Source organism: Jaculus jaculus, chromosome 9 (genome assembly GCF_020740685.1).
Source record: "Jaculus jaculus isolate mJacJac1 chromosome 9, mJacJac1.mat.Y.cur, whole genome shotgun sequence".
Taxonomy (NCBI): Eukaryota; Metazoa; Chordata; class Mammalia; order Rodentia; family Dipodidae; genus Jaculus; species Jaculus jaculus.
In genome coordinates, this window is record NC_059110.1 from 1,818,091 (window position 1) to 1,840,919 (window position 22,829).

A 22,829-nucleotide genomic window follows, 5' to 3' on the forward strand; every position below is an offset into this window, starting at 1 on the left:
AGATGGACGTTCCTGCCCAGGTGCCCAAGGAGGATGGCAGGGAGGAAGAGATGCTGGTAAGATGGGATATGGAGCAGCGTGTCGCGTGGGGGAAGGACCCTTGCTGGGTAGGATGCTGTTTCCTGGCCCTCAGAGTTGTCATTTGTTTCCCCAGATCTGGGCATCCCCAGGGTAACATCTCAGTGAATGACAGGCTCCCATGGGATATCAGCATTCTACTTCCTGTTGGAAACTGTTTCTCTGTGACTCCTGATGGATAAGAGGCAGGGTAGGGATTTGACAAACCTGAGTATGGTGCCTCCTCCAGGAGAGAGCTCAAAGTTTCTAGACCTTGCTTAAGAAATTCAGATGCCAAGCGAGGTGGTGCATGCCTTTAATCCCAGCACTCGGGAGGCAGAGGTAGGAGGAAAACTGTGAGTTAGAGGCCACCCTGAGACTACATAGTGAATTCCAGGTCAGCCTGGATTAGAGTGAGACCCTACCCTGAAAAACCAAAAAATAAATAAATAAACGGAATGTTTCTTCAGAGATAGGAAGATCCCTTTGAGTTCAAGGTCACCTTGAGATTCCATAGAGAATTTCAGGTCAGCCTGAGCTAGACTGAGACTCTACCTCAGAAAGAAAAGAAAGAAAGAGAGAAAGAAGGAATGGAAATAAGAGAGAAAGAAAGAGGAAGGAAGGAAGGAAGGAAGGAAGGAAGGAAGGAAGGAAGGAAGGAAGGAAGGGAGGAAGGAAGGAAGGGAAAAAAGAGATTCAGAACATTTGCACACCTCAATTCATGCCAGCAAGCTTACTGATTGTTACCAGCGTCCCCCTCCCCAATCTGGCAGGGAAGAGGCCATTTCCATGAAAGCCCCTGGACCTTGGCCTGCCCCACTCCTTGTCCCCGGCTGGTGAGGCAGGAGTGCAGCTTCTATCATGGCCCTATTTATCCTCAGAACAAGGTCACAGCTTCCCACTGGCGGAATGAAGAGGTCCGTGAGAAACCTGGTGTATCAATTTTAAAACACCTTGGCTTCCAGGAAGCCGCTCAGTCAAGGCTTTTGCTGTGAAGGTGCTGGGAAGTCACGACTTGGCCCCCATGACCTTGATGTTGACAATGTTTGTTGCACATCAGGCCCTCCCCAAGGCCACCCAGCGAGATACGGCTGAAGCCAAGACTGGAGACGAGGTCTGAATCATGTTTTAAACCCATGGTCATAACTACCTTTACTGCCCCATGAGCATCAGTTTAAGGAGAAATGAGAGAGCTTGTTGGATAAAGCATTTGCCATCCAAGTTTGGGGGCTAGAGTTCGGATGGCCAGACCCAGGTGAAGCCAGGTGTGGCCGCACACATCCCAGCCCCCGCTCCAGCAGCAGGCAGAGAGAGAGGACCCCCAGGGGTCAGCAGAAGACCCGGCCTCAAACAAGGTGGAAGGTGGAATGTGGGGACAGACCCGAGGTTATCTTTTGATCTCCATGTGCATGCACTCACACACACATGCACACACATGCACACACACAACACACTCATTATTCACACATACACATAAAGGTTTTTGTTTTTTTTTATTTTAGGCATTATCTCACTCTAGCTCAGACTCACTGGGAACTCATTTTGTGCCCTCAGTTTACCTCAAACTCATGGCAATCCTCCTACCTCAGCCTCCCTGGGATTAAGCTGGGATTAAGGGTGTACACTGCCCTGCCCATCCACCTAAAGATTTTTGAACAGAAGAAATTAATTGCTTTGCAATAGGTTTTAATACAGATAACAATGCCTTTCAGGCACTGGTGGTATGTGGAGAATCCCAGTTACCACACTAGGTAGCGACGGAGGGCGATGGAGTCTTGTTTTCTCCCCAGAGGCCAGCTACAGCCCAGAAGGCCTGGGCTGTGGGGACTATGCTTCTGTGGGGTGCCTGAGGGTGTCTGCTCTTCTTGTCCTACCACAGAATCTCCAGCAGAAGATCTGTGAGCTTGGAGCAGAGCTCAGGAGGCAGGTGTCCCGATGGTGGGAGGCTCACAGCGACCTCCAGAGTAAGATAGACGTTTTGACAAAGCAGAACCAGGAGCTCCGTGAGGACCTGAGGGCTCTGGAGCAGCAGAGCCTGGAAGCCACGAAGAAACCTGAAGCCTCGTCACCCACAGCAGGAGCACCCAGAACTCTGGTACGGTGGGTTTTCTGTTCCTGACAAAGTGCCGCATAAGGGCGCGTGCCCTTTCATGGATGGCATGCTGTCCTCACTTGACACATGGTAAGGGCTTTCTGTCTTTACCTCCCCAGTGAGTAACACAGCAGAGACAGTGAGTCCTAGCTTGTCTCTTAGAAACCACTGAGGGAGAGTGCATCACTTGAGGACACCTAATGAGCTCTGATGGAACCATTTACTTATACACCTGACTGGGGATCTACCAGGCCACTGTGGGGCTCTATGCTCCCACTTACTCTGCCAGAATGGACCCGGTCACTAACCCCACTGTGGTGATGAGGAGACAGTGGGGCTTGGGTGGAATCCTGGCTGACTCCAGAGCCAGCTCAGAGTGCTTCTGGCCATCATTTTCTGGGACAGCAGCAGGGACACCTGCCACTTAACATTGTATGTAATGAAGCAGGAATGTCAGACTCAAGAGGTTGGTTTTCTGGAGACTTGACTGCATGGCACATTGCCTGACCTCCAGTCTGGGGTGTGTGATGTGTGCCGTGGTTTGTGAGTATGGCTGGTGATATACGCCTTTGCCTCGGGCTATTCCTATGGGTCTAAGCAGCTTGCATTACTGAAATCACATGTGCTGATGAACTCTGCAAGCACAGCTTCTTCTTCCTGTGTGTGGAATTATCTACAAAAAGCACTAGCAGTTCTTCAGCCTGCACTTACTATTATTTATGGTGGTATGAGTGTAAAGTGTTCCCCTCCTGTGTTTGTTAGTAAGCCTCATACTTAACCCCTGGCCTTCTCCTCACTGGAGAAGACCTGACTCTGAGGGCAGGCCTTGGGGTGACAGTCCAGCTCATTCTACTTCCTCCCTGCTGACTCGGTGATGGCTGTCTGCTCCTGCCACACTGTCCCCATCAGGAAACCCAGACACTGTGAGCCAGAAATCAGCCCTTTCCTTCCATGAGCTGCCTCTGGTCAAGTGTTTGTCCCAGCACTGGAAAAGTACTAGTGAACTTCTCAGCCGATAGTTTAAGAGATATTTCTGATGTGGCACCACACACACACAAACACAAACTCACACACACATACACTCACACACATTCACAGACACACTAACACACATTCACTCATGTGCACACACACACTCTCACACACACTTACACACATTCACACTCACAGAGCTCATATAGGGCATTGAAAGACACTGCCTGAGGTCTGTTCCCAGCACTCAGGAAAAGTCCAGAGCATCTGCACCTGAAACAAAGGAGACCCTTGGGTGCCACCCTCTCTTTAGACATACTATGGCAGCTTCTTGTCAGTATTGGAACCTATAATTCAGTGGCTCAGAGCTGGCTGCTGTCACTATGAGAGGCCGGCAGGAGGCCTTATGATAGATTTCATGGTGTTTTCTAGCATTCCACCCCAACTACCAGCTGGCTTGCAGGTGAGATGTGCCCCAGGAGATGGTGGGGTCTCACTCGGCAGTTCTGGGAACCCATCCTCTCACAGTGAGGTCATCACTGCCTCTCAGCTTAGTTCTTTTCCTCATGCAGCTGTGTGTAAGAGCAGTGTCTGCTCCCACATAGACCTCCCTGATTTGAACAAGGACTGAATGCCTAAGCCCGTACACGGCTGTGGGCAGATGTGACCTTAGGGACAGTATAAAATGACCACATTATGGAAGCGCCCATGTGAAGTGCACAGCTGGGTCAGCGCTGAAGATTCCCCCATGAAAACTTCCCCTGAATTTATGGGCTGTGTGTAAAAACACCACACAGAGGGGCACATACTCCAGGTCTGGCGGTGAGAAGGGTGCTCTGGGCATTTCTAATAGCGCTGAAGGGAGGTTCTTTTCCTCCCACTGCCGGGGCTCCCAGCTCCTCCTGCTGGGTCTTTAGAGAAATTTCTCCTTCACAAGCTTGTGAAGACAAAATACCAAAGTATATGGGCTGCAAGAACCATGGTACCACTTCCCCAGGGCAAAGACTGCTGTCTAGACATGCAGACCCCTCGGAGGTGGCTTGCCACATTTGTATGATGTACGGGGGGTGGGGCAGAGTTTCTGCAACCAAATCCCGACAGCCCCCCAGTTCCTCACTGCAAAATTCTACATGTCAGATGAGCCTACGCTGCAGGAGCCGCACAACCTGTGAGGGTGTGGCCAGGCGTCCACCCCAGCACCCATGTGGAAGGTGGGCCAATGTCAAGGCTGCTTTCCTCAGTGCTCTCTGCTCTGAGGGTCACTGGCTGACTGGACTCAGAGGATTGGCCCAGGCTTTGTCCTTATAGTGCAGCTTAAGGTGGTGTTTTCATGTCACGCCTGTCGTGCTCCAAGACCCCCAGGGTCCCTGCCTCGCCACTGTGGCTTTGAACTTGCTGTTTTTCTGCCTGGTACTCCTTGGTGCCATGGTTGTTCCATTTGTCTGAGGGCCACAGTGGAGCATAGGCTGTAATCCATTCGATCTATTCAATAAAACCACCACACAGGCATGTGACCGGGCAAGTATACAACTATAATAGATGGCTAAGCCACAACCGAAAGCCATTGATTTCCAAATAGCACAAAGAATAAAAACCTGTTTCTTTCTGCTCTGTCAAATTCACTTTTAAGTGCTTTATTTTACTGTGGTGTTGAGCTTTGCCACAATGATCCTGAATTCCAGGGAAACAAAAGCCAGAAAACAGGGCTGGAGGGATGACTTAGTGATTAAGGCACTTGCCTGCAAAACCAAAGGACCCAGGTTCAAATTCCCAGTACCCACGTAAGCCACATGTACGAGGGGGCACATGTATCTGGAGTTTGTTTGCAGTGGCTAGAGACCCTGGCACACCCATTCTCTCTCTGTCTCCTCTCTCTCCATCTGTCTCTCTGCTTGCAAATAAATTAATTTATTTTAATTTTTTAAAAGCCTGAAAACAAGGAATAGGATATGCCAGGAGCAGGTGCCCTTACTGTTCCCTATGTCAGACTGTGGAATAGATGGCAGGACATCTTAACTAATATTTTTGGACAATTTGATTGGCACTGACATAAAATACCACTGCACTTACTTTTAGCTGGCAAACAAAAGGATGGAGGAAATTAGCTCAGAGGAAACAACCCAGGGAGAAGAAAGCGGAACTCCTTCTGGAAGTCTTCAGGACCACAGTGCACTGCCTGCTGGGAGGCTGTGTCCCTTAGAAGAAAGACTGTCTGGTGATGGAAAGGTGACCTTGGAGACTTGCACTGCTTAATAATAAGAGCACTTAATATGACTCAAAGTAGCTAGGGGAAATTTTTGAAAATAATTGTGTTTATAGCCTGACATGGTGACACACACTTCAATCCCAGCACTCGGGAGGCAAAGGTAGGAGGATCACCATGAGTTTGAGGCCAACCTGGGACTACAGAGTGAATGCCAGGTCACCTTGGGCCAGGATGAGACCTTATCTCAAAAAAAAAACATGTTTTTGTAAATTAAAAGCTAAGTATCCTCAGACATGTTTGAATACTAAAACAGAAACTCAGTAGAATGTGACAGATTGCTTTAACATACTCCATAGGTGGGGTTTCTACATTAAGCAGATTTCCTTAGCTCATGATACTAAGTGAGAGCTCCTGGTGGAGTCGGAGGAGCTACTGAAGGATGCAGAGGCCAACATAGCTGGGCATAGCACCCAGTCTCTGGCCTGGGGTTGTCACTGGCAGAAATCACACGTAGGCCAGGCACACGCCTTTAATCCCAGCACTTGGGAGGCAGAGGTAGGAGGGTCACCTGAGTCTGAGGCCAGCCTGGGACTATAGAGTGAATCCCAGGTCAGCATGGGCTGGAGCATGATCCTGTCTTGAACAAAAAAAATCCAAAAGAAAAAGAAAACAAGTGACATGTGAGTTTTGTGACTGTCTTTATACTCAGGTTATGCACCAATCTTCCCATGTTCTACGAAACCTCAGTGACAGAAAATTTTCAGGGCCAGCTTCTGCCACCACGCTCTGGGAGCTGGACGCCACGGCCAGGGAGAAGGGTGAGGCGACAGGGGAGCCCGTGACTGCGGGCCCTTCACCGTGGGGGTGGACTTTAGAACCTGAGGGTGCTCTCTGTGAGTGCAGTTCCAGGAGCTCCCTAGTTTCCAGCCACTTTCTCTCTGATTCTCATGTGAGCTCCTGTCTGTTGTCTGGCTTGCAAACCCCTTCCTACCACCCGTGCAGGGGGAGCCCAGGCTGGCTCTCCAGGGCCCTCCTCAGCCCTTCCCTTTCTGCTTGCTGGCCCGAGGCCTTACCCGACACCTGGCCCCACCCACCCCCAACATACACCCAGCACCTGCCCCGTCTCTCTCTGAACTCCAGCTGCCCATCCAGATGTGCAGCCCTTTCTGCCTCTGGGGATGCCACCTGGAAGTGCTGGGGTTCCTAAACTGGAGGAGCTGGGAGCCCCAGCAGTGGGAGGAAAAGAACCTCCCTTCAGCAGCTATTAGAAATGCCCAGAGCACCCTTCTCACCGCCAGAGCTGGAGTACGCGCCCCTCTGTGTGGTGTTTTTACACCCGGCCCAACCTGTGAGGCCAGCTGCACCCTCATGGCCCCTCATCTGGAGGAGCCGGGAGCTCTCATCGCCTCTGCCCTGGCTCCTGCTCAGGCCACGAGTGTTCCCTTTGGACGCTCCTGCATGGGCGAGCACTACACCATCCTGTCTGCCGGACACCTCCATACGTCTTTGAGGGTGAACTGTCACAAATCAAAGCTGGGCCTCTGTTGCCCCGGGAACTCATGTAACACCCTTGACAGACCTGGCAACCCCTGACCCTGGGCGGACTGCAGCAGCCCAGCCATCTGGCCCTCCTGCTGAAACTTTGCCTCCCACGCAGGCCTGCAGCAAGGCCTCGGCTTACCTACTTGTGCCTCTGTGGATTTTGCTAGAGTTCCAAGTCCAGCTGAAGCTACGGGCACCATCTGTTTTCCCGGCGGCCCCTTCCCGCCTTACCAGGCCTTTCCTGATTCTGCCGCCTCTAGGCTCAGCTCTGTAGTTCTCCTGTCAGCTGCCACCTCTCCCCAGGAGCCCAGCGCTCCTCCTCGTCCACCTTTGTCTCCTCCAGCACATCCCATGAGCCAGTTTGTCTCCAGGGTTGTATTTTTCTCTTCCTGTGTCTGTCTCCCCTCCTTCAGAACAGATGTCTCCTCATGGGTGAATCTGAGCCCCCGCCATATTTGATCAGTAGGTACAGATTAACTCATCCACTAAACCATTCATGCATCTCCCACCATCACTGACATGTGTACAGTAATCTTTTGAGAAAAGAGGCTGTGTGGTCACATGTAAATCAGATTTGGAAGGTGTGCTGGGGTAATGATATTTTACCGTGTGTGCACATGGCCCCCTAAACCGCGCTTCTCCCCTCTCTCAGATCTGTGCACCTCCTGTACAGACACGTCCGAAGGTGAGCTGCTGCCTCAGACTCAAGTCTCGGGCTCTTCCTCCGATGCCTCGGAACTGCTCGTAAGTGGGGCTTCACTCAGTTCGGGCAGCATGCCAGGCCCTTGGGGAGGAAGGGAAGGCCCGACCCAAGTGGAGATGGTGGCAGAGTGCTGCTTCTTGGGCCCAGCTGTTTAAAATATTTATTTATTTATTTATTATTTGAGAGAGAGAAAGAGACAGAGAGATAGAGCACCATGGCCTCTAGTCACTGCAAGGAATGAACTCCAGACTCACGCACCACTTATGCATCTGGCTTTATGTGGGTACTGGAGAATTGAGCCAGGATCCTTAGGCTTTGCAGGCAAGTGCCTTAACTGCTGAGCCATCTCTCCAGCCATATCCCATCTTTTTTTTAAAAAAAAAATTATTTATTTGCAAGGAGAGAGAAAAAAATGGGCAAGCCAGGGCCAATTGCTGCTGCAAACAAACTCCAGACACATGTGCAACTTCGTGCATCTCACTTTATGTGGGTACTGGGGAACTGAACCCAGGCAGGCAGACTTGGCATGCAAGTGCTTGTGACCACCAAGTCTTCTCCGCAGCCGCCGGGCCCCTGTTGTGACCGCGCAGACAGCTGTGGGAGCAGGGATGCCCTTCAGCCTCTGAGCCACGCAGCCTTCCAACCAACAGAAATGGTGTTTTCCATAGATGTAAGAGAAGTGAACTTGGCCCACAGCCAAAGGCAGAATAATTATTTTTCATGACTTCAGAGGTCTACAAGTCAAAGTTTTACTGTGTGGTCTATTTACAATTCTCAATGAAAATGACAGGGACCAAAGACAACCACAGAAGAAACAGCCCAGCCTGTAGCTAGTGGTCCACTCCGCTGCTCCCGCGGTATTTAACGGGAAATGGCAACCAGATGAAATGGCTTTCTCCATAGAAGGAGACTGGTAAAGTGACTTATGAAGGAAAGATTGGTGGCTGTGAGGGAACACCAAGTGCTTGCCTGGGGCTGGGGTGATGGTGCAGTCTAACTGCGCTTGCGTACTAATGATTTGCCCTGAGCACCCACAAAAGAAGCTGGACACGGACCAGCACATCCTTAACCCCAGTCCTGAGAGGGGCGGACCCCTGACGATTGCGGAGGCTCGCTGGTCAGCTGATCTGACCAAAAATAGCAGCTCCAGGCTCAGCAGAGGACTGCGTGAGGAAAGGCACACATGAGTGGTGGGGGAGGACACGGGTGTGCTCCTCTGGTTCCCACATGTGTGCTCACGGGGCATATACATCAACACACATGTGCATACATCACACCATATGCATCACTTCAAACCACACACGACGTGGGGAAAAAAAATGTATCTCCTCGCCCACAGTCTGTTCTCGACAGCGGGCAGCAGCCCTTCCCCACATCATTAGCAAGGTGAGGCGGCGGGAAGGCTTTCCTCTGGGCTCCCTTTGGCCCGAAGCACTGAGGTCACCTCCAGGCATGGACGCTGCGCCTTTTAGCGCCACGAGGCAGTGGCTATCCACAGAGGGGGAAATCGCCAGGTCCAGCCCTGACAGCTCTCTTGCAGTTCTGATAGCGGCCACAGGGGGCAGTGGCGACCCTCTTTCTATAGACTCTTCCAGAACCTTCGCAAGAAGATGCAGACTCCGGGGATACTAGGACAGAGGAGGAAACATGGGAAAAGCGACACCCCAGTGGCAAGGTAGGTTTCCACAGGGTTCAGCCTTCTCCTGCGGCATTCCCTGACAACTAGAAGCCAAGAAACCAAGTCACTTGCAGTAAACGAGCACCCTCTTCGAGAGGAGTGATTGATTGCCTGTGTCGTGTGGGTATCCCAGCCTCCACTCCTCTCCCGGAGAGGCCCTCCTCCCCAGGGATCTGTTCCCGGAGGGGCTGCTGTCACTCAGCGGGGGTGGGAATGGCAGAGTTAGTTGCTCTAGCTCCTCCCGCCTTTGTGCCCAGCACTTTCATTCTAAGGCCAAGGGTCTCCAGGTTTTGAAGCACGAGCTCTGAGATGGGCGGAGGAGCATCTGTGTCCAGACAAACAGAAAAAAAATAAAATAAAATAAAATAAATAACACTAGAACAGATGAACAGGGGATGTCTCTTCACCTCGCTCAAAAGCCCTCTTTAGAGTAGCTGCCCATGGAGTGATCAGAGAAAGGAAACTGAGCCTAAGTACTACTAAGTACTATATTTCTATGTCAGAACATCTTGGGGGGGGGTGCTGCTGGGGGGATGGCTCAGCAGTTAAGGAGTTTGCCTGCAAAACCAAAAGACCCAGGTTCCATTCCTCAGGACCCACATTAGCCAGAGGCACAAGGGGGTGTTTGCGTCTGGAGTTCATTTGCAGTGACTGGAGGCCCTAGTGAATCCATATTCTTTCTTTCTCCCTCCCTCTCCCCCCCTCAAATAAATAAATGAGTAAAAATAAAATATTTTTTTTTAAAAAAACATCTCAGTGGGAAGGTCTGTGAGAAATAGAGGCATGGCTGATTTGTCCAACAATTTCCTGGACAAGTCAGTCTCTCAACCTTTAGAACCTCAAGGATGTGGATGCTAAAAGCCCTGACCAAGAGCTTCCCATTCTAACTGAGTCTTCCATGGCCTTGCGGGCATCTACCTGTCTTGCCCAGGTCCCTAGCTCCCCATCTCCCTCTCGGGGCCCATTACTTTACCTCATCATCTTCTCTGACACCTTCTGTCCACCTGCACAGTGAATCTTCTATATTTATTTATTCATTTGAAGGGGAGATGGAGAGAACAGTGGGCCAGGGCCTCCAGCCACTGCACATGAACTCCAGATATTCATGCACCATCCTGTGCATCTGGCTTACATGGCTACTGGGGAATCAAACATGGGTATATAGGCTTTTGCAGGCAAGTGCCTTGACCACTAAGCTCTCTCTCCAGCCCTGAACCTTCTGTACAGTCAGAAGGAGGACGCTAAAATGATGACAGGAGGCCTAGGATAGTAAACACTCAAGCCAGTGGCATAGTTGTCTGTATCACTATCAGTGTAGAGTTGAAGGGGTGCAGTTAGGGTGACTGTATCCCTGAAAGTGGGGGGGGGGGGTAAAAAGACTGCAAAGTCTGCACTTCCTAGAAATCAAAGATGATCTGACTTCTTATGTCTTGCCTGGTTCCCTAGACCTGTTTTTCCACAAACAACCAGGACCCCTCCTGGGAAGGAGGTCTTTCATAGGATTTAAACATTGTGGTTGGTCACGTTCTGGCCCCAGAACTTGGTTTCAGGGCTAGCCTCTTCCTGAGACAGTCCCTAGCCCTTGCCAACCAGCTGTCCCTCTGGTTCGCCTGAGCCAGAAGGTAGGGCCCATCACCATAAAGTTATAAATAATCACTTGGGAGCTTCCATTTGTGGGTGAGTTTTCCCTTGGCTGGGCTGGGCCACGGGGAGGGCCCCTAGCCCTTACTCTCTGCATGGTCTCTCTTAGCCCCCCTAGCTCCCCACATGGCAGGAGCTCTTTGAACCTTCTTTTCTCTCTTTTGTTCCACGGTTTTCCCAGGCCCTCCATGTGGGAACCCTATGTGGTATCTTTCCTTGGCTCTGTACTTCCCTCAATAAATATAATAATTTAATAATTGTCCTCAGTCTTTTTCTATTCAGTTTTTTGATTAAAATTAGAAACTAACCTTGGGTTTGGGGGTCTCAGGATTTTCCTGGACCCCAAGGGCCCCATTACGTGTTGATAGATCAGCTGTGACGGCATGAGCACTTGTAGCACAACTGGTGTGTTTATACCAGTCACCACAGACGTGCAAGGGCCACTGCGCCACGTTCAGTGGCTGCATGTTACTAGATAAAGGGAATTTCTTAGCTCCACTGCAGTCTTCTGTGACCTCTGTCATACATGCAACTTGTTATTGACTGAAGTATTGCTACTGATTTTATGATTTCCCTGTGTGGAACTTGTAACATTTTTTATTTATTGATTTTATTTTTTTATAATGTTTTATTTTTATTTATTTGAGAGAGGGAGAGAGGGAGGGGGAGGGAGAGAAAGAGAGAATGAATGGGCGTACCAGGGCTTCCAGCCACTGCAAACGAACTCTAGATGCATGCGCCACCTTGTGCATCTGGCTTACTTGGGTACTGGGGAATCAAATTGAAGTCCTTTGGCTTTGCAGGCACACGCCTTAAGCGCTAAGCCATCTCTCCAGCCCTGGTTTTATTTTTTTATAAAAAAGGTTGTACTCTTAGACTCCCTTTCTCTCCTCAGCCCCAATGGTGCCAAGGGTCTTTGTTGGGGTTATTGGTATTCATTGTGTGGACCAAGAAAAAGTGCATGCTTTTTTATTTCTGAAAGGGAATTGGCCATTCAAACCTTGTATGGGCTCTTGCACTTGGCTAAGAATTCATCTTTTCATCTGCACACAGTCTAAGCCTCAGATGAGACAGCTGTCCACTTGGCCAGCAGGTGGCGCACAGTGTCGAGTTTTGTGTGGTAACTAGCTGGAGATTTCTTAAGTGACATTATAAAAGAAATACAGCCTACAGCAAAGTCAACATTAACTGAGAACACACCCGCTAACGCTCAGGGACTGTTGTGGATCAGGGGTAGGGAGATGTTAAGAGCCACTAGGCCAGTAGAAACACCCTGAGGCGCAGCTTCCCCCAGAGACTGAGGCCCTGATTACCCCACAGTGAACACCGATAATCCTACTGAGGAGAGCCCCACAGAGAGATGGGGACTGGAGGAGGGGACATACTACAACTTACATTTAAACATTAATAAATAAAAAAGGAAACCATTAGCTTTTATCTCAATTGACTGAACTAAATGTCCAAGGTTTAGAGGAACCATTAATTAATAAGAATGCTTTTTGTCACATAAATGTTTCACAGGTACCATGACTCCTAAGTTGAGATTGCTTCTGCCAGTATCTTTTCTTGTGCTAGTCTTTACAGGATGGGTATTTTCTTTTTTCAAAATTGTTTATGTTTTCATTTTTATTGACAACTTCCATAATTGTAAACAATATCCCATGGTAATTCCTTCCCTTCCCCCACTTTCCCCTTTGAAACTTCACTTTCCATCATATCCCTGCCCCCTCTCAAAGTCTCTTTTATTTTGATGTCATCATCTTCTCCTCCTCCTATGATGGTTTTGTGTAGGTAGTGTCAGGCACTGTGAGGTCATGGATATCCAGGCCATTTTATGTCTGGAGGAGCACATTGTAAGGAGTTCTACCCCTCTCATGGCTCTTGCATTCTTTCTGCCTCCTCTCTCGCAATGGACCCTGAGCCTTGAAAGGTGTGATAGAGATACATCAGTGCTGAGCAGTATTTTCTATTTGAAGACAAGTTGTTAAACTTATAGCCTAGCTGTATGCATATGAAGTTACCTATTTGCTAATTGTTAATTGAAATCAATAGAGTTATGGGTGGGAAAAGAAAAATGTACAAATGACAATCATGAAGTTTCATGGCCAAGGAATCCAGCTTCTCTGATCCAATAACCAAGAATCTTCCAGACTCGTTTATTGACTAGATCAGTAGCCTTGCTGTTGATGGTACAGAACACCCAAGCAGAAACAGCTTCGGAAGAAAGTTTACTTCAGCTTATAGTCCCAAGGGTAGTCCATCATGTCAGGAAGGGTGTGGCAGGAGCACAAAGCTAGAGTCACACCTTCACATCAGCATGGAGGAAGTAAGAGGGGAAACAGCAAGCAGGGCCAAGTTATACCTCCTTAAGGCCTGCCCCCAGTGACACCTTTCTCTAGGCAGGAAGTACCTTCCAAAGATCATACAGCCTTCCCAAACAGCCCCACCAGCTGGGGGGTGAAGTGTTCAAACACACAAGTCTATGGACACATTTTATATTCAAACCACCACACTGACTGAAGACTAACACTAAGGTACAACCATACCACTTACCATTCATTTTTTTAAAAATATTTTATGTATTTGTTTATTTGAGTGAATTGGAGAGAGAGAGAGAGAGAAGGAGGGAGAGAGTGGGCATGCCAGGGCCTCTAGCCACTGAAAACAAATTCCAGATGCATTTGCTACCTTGTGCATCTGACTTTACATGGGTACTAGGGAATTAAACCCAGATCTTTAGGCTTTGCAGGCAAACACCTTAATGACAAGGCCATCTCTCCAGCCCGCCCCCCTTACTATTCTTAACCAAATGCAGGGATGGGGACTGGAAGAATATTAGTGTGTGGGTGTATGTGCGTGTGCAGGCAGTGGACAGATAGTGACTTTGAATGGAAGGAGAAAGAATGGGACCATGACAGCTGTGCCTTACCCCAAACTTTATCTTTACCCAAAACTTTCCTGTTTCCATAAGGTGGAGCGAGTGCTTGTTGATGGCCGAACAATCATTACCTTCCCCAACGGCACCTGGAAAGAGATCAGCGCTGACAAGAAGACAACCCTCATCAGGTTCTTTAACGGGGACGTGAAGAAGATCAAACCAGACCAAAGAGTGGTGCGTACAGTCAACACACTTGTTTTCTCTTACAATTAAAACTAACCCAGCTATCCACAAATACAGGGGATGGGATGTGTAGCAGACAGCTTCAGGTTTGATGAGATGAACTTCCAGACCAGGCACAGTTACGGAAGAAAGGATATTTATTGAAGCTTACAGATCCAGGGAAAGTTCCGTAAAGGCAGAAGAAGCTGGCTTGCTGTCACAGGACCAAACACACACAGAGAGAAGCATAAGCCTAAAGCCACACAGCACAGCACACTTCAGGAACTCCAGCTAGGCACACTTTTCATATCTTTAGATTGAAATCTCAAACCCACCACCACACCTTAATGATCTGCCCAGTGACCTTGCTTCCAGCCAGGTGGCTGCAGATACAAACTACAAACAAAACACAAAATATATTGGGGACCATCTACCTACCACAGGGTGTGAAGGAAGAGGAAAGGGCAGAACCTTCACCCTTCTGTTAATGGGATATTCTACCTCCATGGTGCACTGGAGCAAGTGAGATTCTTCATGATCTCAAACCATAGATTGCCACCCCAATGCATGGTATGAAATTGTGAATTTCATTTAGCAATTATTTTAATCCTTTATGGTCCATTATTGAGACCTAATTTGAAAGATGGTTACAAAAAATAAATGACATAGTATCTTAAATAACATCCTGACTACAATACTTTTCAGAAACATAGTAGTGAATGCCAACTAAAAAATCAGTCCCTGTACAAGCCAGAGGGCAGGTATACCAGATGTTGTTACTGTTCTTCAGCCCCAGTTTTCCCACAACTGAGGAAGGAGGTGCTCACACCCTGAAGCCGCATGGCTAAGTGCGGCAGAAAGCTTGGGCTGGGAACCGCGCCGTGGAAGCCATCACCACTCTGTCAGCTGTGCTAAGAGCAAATGAGTTCAGTTCATCTTTGTGAGACTTGGTTTCTTTTCTTTTTTTCTTTTTCTTTCTTTTTTTTTTTGGTGGGGGGGGTTGAGGTAGGGTCTCACTCTTGCTCCAGCTGACCTGGAATTCACTTTGTCATCTCAGGGTGCCCTCAAACTCACAACAATCCTCCTATCTCTGCCTCCCTAGTGCTGGGATTAAAGGTGTGCACCACCACACCCGGCTGAGCTTTGGTTTCTGCACCTAAGAAGATAGGGAAATATTAAAAGGTTATTGTTCAACTCGAGACAATTTTGCTCCCTCCCTCCACTGGGCAATTGCAATATCTGGGAACATTTTGGTTGTCATTGCTGGTGGGGGGTTGCTGCTGGCATGTAGCAGGTGGGGAGGAAGAGAGGCTGCTAATCACCCCAGTGCATGGCTGAACCCCTCCCTGCCACACACACAGAATCATCCAGTTGTGTTGATGGCAGAGCAGAGGGTGGAAAGACCCACTGAAGGTAGTTTCATCAACTATGCCATGCCTATAATTTTGACTCTCCTAAGTACTAAGGAGCCTACAGCTATTCATCCTGATTTCTAAGTGTAATGACACAGAAATCAGCTTTCCCACTTGCATCTGACTTTTGGACGAGTTGTTACAATGTCTTCAAAATCACAGAGCAGGGCTGAGAACTAGGCCATGCCCAGAGCCTCCTCCACACTTACAGTCCACTGTGCTCATGTCTGGATGTCAGCTCCAAACATGCTCCTCTCTCTGTGTCCCATGGCTGCAAAGCTTCCCATGGATTCGTTCAGGCCTCTCCCACCTACTGAGCCTATTACCTTCACCACCCATGGGACTAACATACCAGATTAAATCTAGACTCACAAAGTGAAAGCCATCACACACCAACGCAGCTCTTCCTGGTACTTACAGATTTACTATTATGCTGACGCTCGGACGACTCACACGATCTACCCTAATGGTATGGAAATGGTGGAGTTTCCTAACAAGTGGACAGGTGAGTGACATCACCCTACACCTTCTGCATGCATGTGTTGTGGAAAGTGTATGTGGGTCTATCAGATGCAGCCAGTATCCACCCATTAGGCAAGTTCCATGATAAGGAGTGCCAGATAATTAAGAGGCTTAAACTGCTTGATAGAAAAAAAAAGAAAAGAAAAATAGTGAGCATTTTGCTTGAATCATTTCAAAGCACAAAGGGTTGGTGCTTTGGTTTGGGTCTGTGAGCCCACTAAGGCCCACAGCGCCTCCCCCAGCATAACCACATTCCTATGAGTGGGTTAGTGTTGTCATTTTCCTGCCCTGGATTAGCCTATTCCAGGGACAAGGGCTCCAGATAAACAGCATGTTATTGTCTCTGCAGTGTGGCCAACTTTGTTGTCTTCTTGTGAAGTTCTAGCTGAATTTTGAGATATCAAACTCCCCTGGATAGACTGGGGAGTCTCCAGGCTTGGTGACACAGCTTCAGTTCATGGTTTCATTTTATGTCACTGTTACCATTGTTTTGTACAGGTGACCTCTGCACAGAGGTCAAGGATGCTGTGTCATTATGCTCCTTGGGCAAACACACAGGGGATCCATAGCTCAGAAGCTCTCTGGTTGATTTGTAATGGGAGGGTCTTTGAACCCACCCAACAGGTTACCTTGACTGTCCCCCAGTACAACATCAGTGGGCCTGTAGGAAAGTTTACTGCAGGCTTGTGTTTGGTGTGAGAACCTGGGGTTTCCTATGTAAAGACCAGGGGCAGTGCTTGCTCCAAGCCAGGCCTATGAACCAGGCTGAGAAAAACCCAGTAGATAGATCTCCACACAAGACATGGGCAAACAGGTCACAATCTTTACAAAAACATCAAATATTTATGCCATGAGTTGTAGGATACTGATAATCTTTTTCCTTCTATTTGGATTTTGTTGATTTAATTTATCACATCTATAATAAGTATATACATTGTATTCTGAATACATGGTCCTCATGGGTCCTGTTGCTTTTAAATTACATTGGGGGGGGGGGGGTTAGAGGTATGGTTCAGTGGCTAAAGGCACTTGCCTGAAAGCTAGATGGCCCAGATTTGATTCCCCAGTACCCACATAAAGCAGAGGGCACAAAGTGGTGCATGCCTGTGGCATTTGTTCGCTGTGACAGAAGGCCCTGGCACATCCATACTTCACTCTCTCTGTCAGCTTTGCTCTCTCTCTCTCTCTCTCTCTCTCATGAATAAATTGAATAAAAAATGTTTAGAAAATATAAATTCCAGGGCTGGGGAGATTGCCTAGCAGTTAACGTACTTGTCTGTAAAGCCTAAAGATCCAGGTTCAATTCCCCAGAACCCACATAAGCCAGCTGCAGAAGGTGGTATTTGTGTCTGGAGTTTGTTTGCAGTGGCTAGAAACCCTGGCATGCCCATTTTTTCTCTGTCTCATAAATAAAATATTTAAAATATATATAAATTCCATTATTTTGAACACTCTGGCTCTGTGTATGCTTGAGAAGAACATATGCCCTTTGATTCCTAGGCCTTCTGCAATGCTTAGCTTAAACTTTTTAATAAAAATTATTAATTATTAAGTATATTTACCAGCTTTAAGCTTTTGCCACATTTCCTTGATCTCTCTTAATCTCCCTCTCCCTGTGTACATGTGAAATGACACTGATTTTCTAATCCCCTGGGAGACAAGCCACATACAACAATGTCTTTTTAGTCCTTCTTCTCCCTCTGAGTGTCTCAGCATGCTGGATCAGAGTCTGCCTGTCCCAGCGTGAACTCACCTTAGCTGACAAGTCGGCAAGCCCTCATCTCCCAGTAGGTTACATTCCCAGGTCCCAGTGGTCAAGACCAAACTCTGAATTTGAAGAGGGATTCCATTCAGTCTATCCCACGTGCCTGGCACTTCCTTTATTCTGTTCTGAATGAGCTGTGCTTAGGTGTATGGAAAATCCATAGCCCTTAGATTGGTAATGCGCCATCCCTGGCGGTTTCTCCCTCTGGTTTGCTGGGTGCTAATGCAGTGGCACATGCCTATAACCCCACTGCTGAGGAGGCAGAGACAGGAAGACCCATGGGGCTTGCTTCCCAGCTAGTCTAGCCAAATAAGTGAGCTCCAGATTCAGTGAGAGACCCTGACTTAAAAAACGAAGGTGGAGGGCTGGAGAGATGGCTTAGCAGTTAAGTGCTTGCCTGTGAAGCCTGAGGACCCCGGTTCGAGGCTCAACTCCCCAGGACCCACGTTAGCCAGATGCACAAGGGGGCGCACGCATCTGGAATTCGTTTGCAGTGGCTGGAGGCCCTGGCGCGCCCATTCTCTCTCCTTCTCTCTATCTGCCTCTTTCTCTGTCTGTCGCTCTCAAATAAATAAATAAAAATATTTAAAAAAAGAAGGTGGAGCAATGAGGAAGACACCTGACATCAACCTGTGGCCCCCACAAACACAAACACACTCACACACACACACACACACACTCTCACACACACACACACACACACAGACATGCACACACACGAAATTTGGCAATTTCAAAACTAATACAAAAGGAAAGAAAGAGCTATAGTAAAGCTAAAAAATATTTAGAACTGAGTTGTAGTAATAATAAATGGCGACAAATCCTAAGGGGTATAATCAAATAGTTACCCAGAGATCTTCTAGCCTGACATGTTCATATTATCAAATAAATCAATTAATACATCATCATAAATCACATGAAGCCTGAGAAGTAATTAGCACTTACCTCAGTCCTAAGACTTTAAAAGAAACTATTTCATAGAAAACAACAACTAGAAATCCTTAAACGTAAATGAGAAAAACTGAAACTACACTGGAACTCCGACTGGGTACTGTAGCACATGTCAGGTACAGTAATGCAGGCCCATAATCCCAGAATTCAGGAGGTATGGACAGGAGGACCAGAATTTCAATGTCATCGTCTACATAGGATGTTGAGGCCAGCCTGAGCTACATGAGACCCTGTCTCAAAACAAACAAACAAAAGAAGAAAATATCAATAAAGTAAAGAAATGGTTATTGAAGAAAAATAATAGAATGCAAAGACAGAGGGGCTGGGAGGATGGCTCAGTGGTTAAAGGCAGTTGCTTGCAAAGCCTGCAGGCCTGGGTCCAGTTCCCCACTACCCCTGTAAAGCCACATGTACAACGTGGTGCATGCATTGTGAGTTCATTTGCAGTGGCAATGGGCCCTGGTATGCTCATATTCTCAATTTCTCCCTGCCCCCTTTCTCTCTTACACACATACGCGCGTGCATGCACATGTGCACATACACACAAAACTATTTGAAAATTACAAAGACATTGGTAACCCAGTCTAGAGATACTATTAGGAAGTAAAGGTAAGCATTACTGTGCAAAAAAGGCAAAGATAAACCACATTTGGAAATGATAACAGGGACTTAACTGGGCAGGATGACCTTCAGGACAGCAGAGGACAAACAGAAATCTGTCAATCAAGATCCAGGCATGAGGGCTGGAGATATGGTTCAATAGTTAAAGGCACTTGCTTGCAAAGCCTACTGGTTTGGGCTCAATTCCCTAGTACCCATGTAAACACAGTGCTACGTATATATCTGGCATTTGTTTACAGTGGCAAGAGGCCCTGGGATGCCAATACTAACTAGTTTACTCTCTAAAAAATAATTTTTAAAAAAATCCAGGCATGATGACTCACACCTGTAATCCCAGCACTTGGGAAGCTGAGGTAGGAGGATCACAGAGTGAGTTCCAAGTCAGCCTGGGCTATAGAATGAGTTCCAGGTCAACCTGGGCTAGAGTGAGAGATCCTGCTTCAAAAAAAAATGTGTAGATTGTTCTTAATATTCCATTCATTTTTCTCTTATAGTTCTGGAGAATGGATATGCATGAGCTAAGACCATGTCTGGTAAAGTCTGCTTCCTGGTTCACATAGAACTTCCTGGTTCACATAAGTGCTTCCTGGTTCACATAGTGCTTCCTGGTTCATGTAGTATTTCCTGATTCGTGTAGTGCTTCCTGGTTCACATAAGTGTTTCCTGGTTCACATAAGTGCCTTCCCATATGGTGGAGAGGCCAGGGTGATCTGCAGGCCCCACCTTATAAGGGCAGCAGTCTCTGTCTGAGAGTCCTCCTTCAAGATTTAATCACCAACCCATGGTTCCACCTCCTAATACTAGCACCTTGGGGTGTAAGTTTCAACACATGAATTTTAGGGGGAAACATGCACATTATGGTAAAGTTAATCACCATGAAATATATTTGACAGTTAGGCGACATAGAAATGTCATAGTTTAGAAATATGTATTTACTGATGTGAAATGATGGGTATGTGTGCTGTGGTGTTCTGGTTGAGTGGTGGAACATGGCAGGTGTACCCATGATGACCCCTCTCAGTGGTTTCCATGTGATATTAAAGTCTTTGAACTTTTGTTATGAATACAGTTGCCATATTTCACACACAAATGTTCAAATTTTTCATTTAAATCTACATATCACACAGCAAATAGTTGTTAAAAGTATGTTCCATGCAATACTTGAAACATACCTGTATTCCTGAACTTACCAGGGTAACCCATGCTCTTAAAAAATTATTCTGCAGAAAAATTCTACCCCAACGGCTCCAAAGAAACCATATTTCCAGATGGAACAGTAAAGCGGCTCAAGGATGGGTGTGAGGAGACCACTTTTCCTGACGGGACAACTGTAACTGTGAAAAGGTCAGGCCATGTCAGATGATGATCTGAGACATCCCCGGGGTTTTGTTTTATCCTCAGTAATTTAGTTAAAGTCATTTGCATTTAAGTACTTATTGAAATATAAAAATAGAAAATAATGTTATTGGGCCTAGGACTTTTGTCCTGTGATCTTAATTTGAATCCCTTTATAGAGAACATGAACTTAAACACTGTCTTTCAAGGGCAGTGCCCCAGAAGGACACTGTGTGATAGGCTTCAGGGACGGTGACGGCCCATAGGTTAGGTTACATCATCAGGCAGGTCAGGTTAGTTGGTGTCAAAATCAACAAATGACAGTTCTTGGATTGTGTCACCACTGTTAGGTTACACTTCTTTCTCTGGTCTAGCACTGTTCCAGCTCCCTGTTGTTTATCAACAAAGTCCACACTACCCAAGGGACACTGTCCACTGAGCTCATGGTACTCAACGAGAAACCCTGTTGAATCCGCGTACCCCACCTCTGGTTGTGAGCTCAGGCCTGGTGCTCCCAGGCCATCCCCCTTATTCCCAGGAACCCATGCTTGGCCATCCTGTGCCTTCTTGGGTGTGCTGAGTCCTGGGTACATTTCCTGCACTCTCTGCATGAACCAGGAAGCACTATGTGAGCCAGGAAGAAGTTCTGTGTATCCTCTTTCCCCAGGTCGGAATGGGGAATCTGATTACATCCTAGTGTCACCTGTCCACACTTGCTCCATAGTCACAAAGTTGGCTTTAGCATGGAGACTCTTACCAAAGCATTTCTCCTCTACCAGGAATGGTGACAAAACCATCATATTCAGCAACGGGCAGAAAGAAATCCACACGGCTCAATTCAAGAGAAGGGAATTCCCCGATGGCACCTCCAAGACTGTGTACTGCAATGGCTGCCAGGAAACCAAGTATGCCTCGGGGAGGGTCAGGGTCAAAGATGAGACTGGAAACATCATTCTGGACTGGAAGTAGAGCCTCCCTCAGTCTAAACACTGGCCGCTACCCTCCATCTCCAACTTTTGCTAAAACATAGACAAAAATTAAGAATCTATGTGCTGCCTCAGATGATCTTGGAGGTCCCCCAAAACAGTAGGCAAAACAAATCATCTAGAAATTGTCCTCCAAGTCCCCATTTGGGGAGAGTGGTCAGACCAGACATCAGGCTTACAAAATCATGACTTCCTCTGTGTCATGGAAGTCAGCTCTGCTTTTATGTCACATTCTGGGCCTGAAGACTGGGAGTAAAGCTGGAATTAACCAGGTAGGGAATCAAATGTAAGAGGCCATGACCTCACCTTGGGTCAGACATTAACAAAAGTTCTGCTTAGACAGAGCCAACCTTACTCACATCTCCAGAACCACCTGAGTCCAGCTTGACAGCTCCCCTCCATGATCCTCCAGCTAGCCACACCATGTCCCCCATAGGCTCATGTATTGGAACATGTGACCCCAAGACTGTGGCACTGTTTGAGGAGGCTGTGACAACTGACTGGTAGAGATGGGTTGCTGGGAGCAGGCCTTTGAAGCTATCACCCAGCCCTGGCTCTGGTCTGGCTCTGTCTGCTTCCTGGTCTGCCCAGTTATGAGGAGCCTGGGCTGTGCACTCCCATTGCCAGGGATTCTGACACACATCTATCCTGTGATAGACTGATGTCTCCTAAAACTGTGAGCCAGAATAAATCCTGCCTCTCCTGTACTGCTTCTGTCAGGTATTATTAGATAATAATGGGGAAAGTAGCCATCTAATAACTTTCCCAAGATTTAGAAAATTTCAGAACTCTTTGTTTTAATAATATTTGTCTCTTTTTATGGTACAACTATAATTTGTACATTCATACTTGAACATAGCCCATAGATATTTTATGCTTTATTCACTGTTTTTCAATCTTTTTAAAATTTTGTTCAAACTGGATCATTTCAGTAGATACATTTCAGGACTTACTTTTTTTCACTTGTACCATTGCTTCTTAAGCTTCAGGAGATTTTTGTATTGTTTTTCTCAAGGTAATGTCTCACTCTATCCAAGGCTGACCTGGAACTTAGTCTGCAGTCCCAGGCTGGCCTTGAACTCACAGAAATCCTCCTACCTGTGCCTCCCCAGTGCTAGGATTAAAGGCATGTACTACCACGCATGGCTAGCTTCCAGATTTTTGTCTGGTTCTTTTTAATGGCTTCTATTATTTATTATTTTTATTTTTTATCTTTGTGTATAATATAGTGTAGTGTGTGTGTGTG

At 47.3% G+C, this 22,829-nt stretch overlaps 1 protein-coding gene across 1 annotated transcript; it reads left to right on the forward strand.

Moving 5' to 3' along the window:
- Positions 1-2: 2 nt before the first annotated feature.
- Positions 3-21,566, forward strand: LOC101601486 (centromere protein J; the record flags this gene model as incomplete). The annotated part of the gene is made up of 10 exons (XM_045158409.1): positions 3-56; positions 1,937-2,152; positions 6,037-6,185; positions 6,686-6,888; positions 7,522-7,613; positions 9,158-9,247; positions 13,863-14,003; positions 15,824-15,908; positions 20,489-20,606; positions 21,377-21,566. Coding segments are annotated over 10 exons (1,338 nt in total), but the record flags the coding sequence as incomplete, so codon positions are not given.
- Between the last annotated feature and the right edge of the window lie 1,263 nt (positions 21,567-22,829).